The sequence below is a fragment of the Aplysia californica genome, unplaced genomic scaffold (genome assembly GCF_000002075.1).
Source record: "Aplysia californica isolate F4 #8 unplaced genomic scaffold, AplCal3.0 scaffold00048, whole genome shotgun sequence".
NCBI lineage: Eukaryota > Metazoa > Mollusca > Gastropoda > Aplysiida > Aplysiidae > Aplysia > Aplysia californica.
Window position 1 is genome coordinate 334,176 of NW_004797318.1, and position 4,760 is coordinate 338,935.

General features: G+C 41.1%; 1 protein-coding gene across 1 annotated transcript in view; it reads left to right on the forward strand.

The window, feature by feature from the left end:
• Positions 1–3,433, forward strand: part of LOC101855704 (protein lev-9) — a gene marked incomplete at both ends in the record, with an annotated part of 7,955 nt that extends 4,522 nt beyond the window's left edge. Inside the window, 2 exon segments of the mRNA XM_013079324.1 lie at positions 340–516; positions 3,257–3,433. Coding sequence (XP_012934778.1) covers positions 340–516; positions 3,257–3,433 — 354 coding nt within the window.
• Between the last annotated feature and the right edge of the window lie 1,327 nt (positions 3,434–4,760).

Below are 4,760 nucleotides of genomic sequence, written 5' to 3' on the forward strand. Positions count from 1 at the left end.
TTGCATTTATATAGCGCATATCCATGCTCAAGAGCTTGCTCTATGCGCTTCGCAACAATTTCATCATCATCGTCGTCTACACAATAATTTATATAAAGGTTCTGATCAGGATTAGATAATAGTTCTGTTCACAATGAGATAATTATTATGTTCACAGTGAGATAGTGGTTCTGTTCACTATGCTCCTGTTCACAATAGGATAATGCTCTTGTTCACAAAGAGATAATGCTCCCTGTTCACAACGAGATAATGGTTCTGTGATTCTGTTCTCAAAGAGACAATAGTTTTTTTCCACAATGAGTTAACGGTTCTTTTCCCTCTCCTCTCCCGCGCCTCCAGGCCAATGCCAGGTGCCAACCATCATGAATGGAACCATCACCAACGGACGAGAGGGCGTGTGGGTTGACCACGCCACCGTCATCAGACCTCGCTGTCTGCACGGGCTGGTACTCAACGACTCCAGACCTGTCACCTGCTACAACGGTACCTGGACCATCATTCCGCGCTGTGTGCCTGGTGAGCTTTATATATGAATATTTTTAATTAAAATAATTTTTAATCTATTCCTTTATTTATATTTTACTGGCTGGTTTGCGTGTTGTCTGTTTGTTTGTTTCTTTCTTTCTTTCTTTCTTTCTTATTGTGTTTGTTTGTTTATTTGTTTGTTTGTTTGTTTGTTTGATGGAGTTTTATGTGGAAGGGGGAGGGGGGGTGTATACCTGTTTGATGACTGTTGTTTGTTTTGGGGGTTTTTGTTGGAGTTTTTTGTTTGTTTGTTTTTTTTCTTGTTATTGCTTTTTTTATTTTCATTATTTGTTCCATGATTGGTTGGTTGAATGATTTTTTTGATTTTTTTTATTTTGAGGGGGGGGGGGGGGGGGTGTCTTGGGTTGTTACTTACCAGTCCGTGGCCGTGGATTGGTTGGGTTGGGGTTTTTTTTTATTCATTTGTTAGTCGAATAATATTAGTTGTTCGGTAGCCTAATTAGTTCTTTGCTGGGGTGGTTATTTGAGTGTTTGATTCTTTGGTTGGTTGGTTGGTGTTTGCTTGTTTGCTTGCCGGTTTGCTTGCTTGCCTGGTTGCTTGGTTGGTTGGCTGGTTGCTTTGTTGTTTGTTGGTTGGTTGGTAGATAGATACTTCAGTTTGTTGGCTGGCAAATAGGTTTTTTGATAGTTCTGATGATTGACGTGTTAGTTTTACTGTCCCCGCAGAATTATGCAAATTTAGATGGCCAAATTATGCAAGAAAAATGCAAAATTATGCAAAAATTATGCAAGTTACCGTAAAACTATTTGCAACATGTTTTGCACTTTTTCAACAAGCATGTTCATGTTTTATGTACAGAAAAATTGAAAACAGAACATATCAGTATCAGTAATCTGTTGTGTATTTGGAAAGAAAACGAAAAACATCAGTCAGAAAAAAAAATCAACCAAAAAATATTGTCTCTGTAACCAGGGGCGAAGGCTGACTTGTTTGACAGGGTAATCAAAGTGAAATGGGACTAAATATGGCCTGTAGATATCACACAAGAATCTCACTCGAGGCGGCGACTCTGAGTTGTGAATGAAAACAAATCCGGAATTCATATTGTATGTTCAACCGCCAAAATAATCGGGAAAGTATCTTATTAAATATCAGTTCCCACTAAAATTAAACTTAACTTTAGATGTGAATACATAAACACAAAGCAAAGAAGCAGAGATGTCAGTACTAGATCTATATGTTATAGATCTACCAGTGAGTCTAACTCTTTGGTAGAACATGACAATTATTATTTTTTAAATTTCACATTCGGCTGTTTTTGTTAGCCTTTCGCGGCCAGGAGCTGGTGTCATAATCGAGGTCACGATCTGATTATAGGACGGTAAAAAGTCGAAGAAAAAAAACAAGCACAAGCAGCAGTCAAGAGATTATTAAGAGTTAGTTCCCCTCACATTTGTGAGGTAGACTCGACCAGTGTTAGTTAGCTTACTTAATCAGGGCTTGTGATTGATTTTTAACTGTGGCCCCAAAAGGGTGAACAGGGTATATGTGGCAATGAAACAGCTTTGACTGCCATGCACATGTTCCCTTCAACTCTATTCCAGCCTCACTTTAAGTTTAAGCTTACTTAATCAAAGCTTGCGACTGCTTATGGAGTGGCCCGAGAGGGGTGAGGAGGCTATTTCTGTGGCCGTGAAACCGTTTTGAATGTTAGGCATACTGTTCGTTGTTGGTTACGAACGTCTTTTTACATTTAACTTATGAGGTTTACGTTTAAGGATGAATTTGACAGCGACAATGTTTCAAAATTAGAAAGGGAAGCAGTGATTATTTGATTATATAGACGCTTCGCCCCTGTCTGTAACTTTTAGCTATCTATTTATAGAGGTAAGAAAAATGTTAAAAAGAAAAAAAAAGGACGTCTAGACATCTGATGCTAGCATTTCACTAAAACCAGGGACACCTGTCAAACATGAAACATCAGCAGACATGAGAGCAACTTTTGATGGATTGAAAAATTGAACATGCTCAAGGAACAAAATCCCCGATCCAAAACCAGATCCAAGATCTTCTAACAAGGGAAATAACCAACTTATCACTTAAATGAGACTTATTACGGTGATTACTTCCCTTTAATCACACGGCGAGGCGTTAAATAATATCGTTTTGTGAAAAATGAAAAAAAACGTGAAAAAATGCGGGGAATCCAAAATTAGGCAAATGCTGCAGAATAACGCTAAAATACGCGGCCCCACAATCGCATAAGCCGAAGGCGACAGGTTTTGGGGGGCATTTTTTATACTTACTCGTTCGTAAATTTATTGTTCAGATGATTGAACAGTTTTCATTATTTTTTTTTTACATTTTTTTTGCTTTCTTGTTCTCTGATTTATTATTTATAAATATTTGGAGGGATTCTTTTTCTAATTTGTTCGAGGATTGCTTTTTAAACAAATATTTGTTTGTTATTTTTAATGTAGGCCTTTTTATGTTTCCACCAACACAATCTATTTTATTTATTTGGCGGGCGTCGATCATCATCATCATCATCATCATCATCATCATTATCATCATCATCATCATCGTCATCATCATCATCATCATCATCATCATCATCATCATCCTTATCATCATCGTCACTAATTTCCTAGGTTGTTTTTTTAATTTCATTTTTAAAGAACAGAGACACATGATATTTACTAACAAAACAAAACAATCCTAACTCTTGTTTCTCTATTCTACTCAATCCCCCCCCCCCTGGGAAACCAGCCCCGTGCAACGCTCCTCCCCCGCAAGTGGACAACGGTCACCGAGTGTTCTTCGGCCTGTCCCACGGGTCCAGGGCCCGCTACTTCTGCATAGCCGGCTTCAAACTGTCCACCACCAACCGCTACATGCACTGCGAGTACGGTCAGTGGACGGGGGACAGACCCACCTGTGAGGAAAGTGAGTACGCCGGTGGCGTCGGTGGCTTAGTGGTTAGGCTACCGGACTCGTAATCGTGAGGTCGCGGGTACGGTTTGGGGGTTCGAGCCGCGGACCCGACGATGTGTCCTTGGGAAAGGCACTTTACACAAATTTTCCTCACTTCACCCAGGTGGGAATGGGTACCCGGCCTTAGACAGCGAAAGAACTTCTCAGTATGTTAGTGTTTTTGCGCCAATAAATGGCTGCGTGCACTGTATGCTTCCCAGGAAGTTGAGGTCGTTTCATAATGCTCTCAGGTCTGCTGGGGTAGTACGAGGTAGTTTAGATTGTGAAGCGCATAGTGCTTGTTGTTGAGCGGGGATTTGCGCTATACAAATGCTATCTATTATTATTAATTTATTACACATAATGAACTCTTTGAGGACACACATTCTGGTCTTTTGACAGCAGTCACTACCTCAGAATTACAAAGTTCTGTCTGACATTTTTGGCCGTTTTGAGTTACTTAGACCATGAGGTCAAAATGAGTACATAATAAACTGTTTGAGGACGCTCTTTCTGGTCTTTTGACAACAGGTGCTACCAAAGAAGATAATAATATACACTGAGCTCGCAGCAGGGGCGTCACATTTGTCAGACATGGGGCCTTCTTATCCTCATCGGCATGGCTCGCGTGCTCCCATATTTACATAAACAATCTAAGATCCCACCCCGCTCCCCACGTGCATTAGTATATTAAACACCACCCTGCCCCTGCAAGCTTTTAGATGTCCTCCTCAGACCGCCGAGACGCCTCCACGTGAGTTACAAAAAGTACTCACCCTCTGTTGAACTGCGCATGTCTTGCCCTTGGGGTTCAGCGTCTCAGAATGGGCAGACGCAGCCCCCGTTCGTGTACGTGGTGACATCACTGCCACGAACTCTAATACTGTTAATATTAAAATAAACTCTTTGGTTCCTACCCTAGAATTACAAGGTTCTGTCCGACGTAGCAGCGGTAGTCTATAGGCTACCGGATTCGTTATCATGAGGTTGCGGGTTCGGGGTTCGAGCCTCAGGCCCGACGTTGTGCCCTTGGGAGAGGCACTTTACGAGAATGTTCCTCACTTCACTCAGACCGGAAATGGGTACCTGATCATAGACAGGGAAAGATCTTGTCGTATGTTAGTGTTTTAGCGCCTATAAAATATGAAGTTGGGATTGTTTGGGAATGCTATCAGGTCTACTGGGGTAGTAGTATAGAATGTAAAAGTGCATACCACATACAATTCCCCACTATAATATGCCCCCCCCCCCAAACCCCTCTCCCATCCTTCCAAATAACATAATCATCCTTTATGATGTG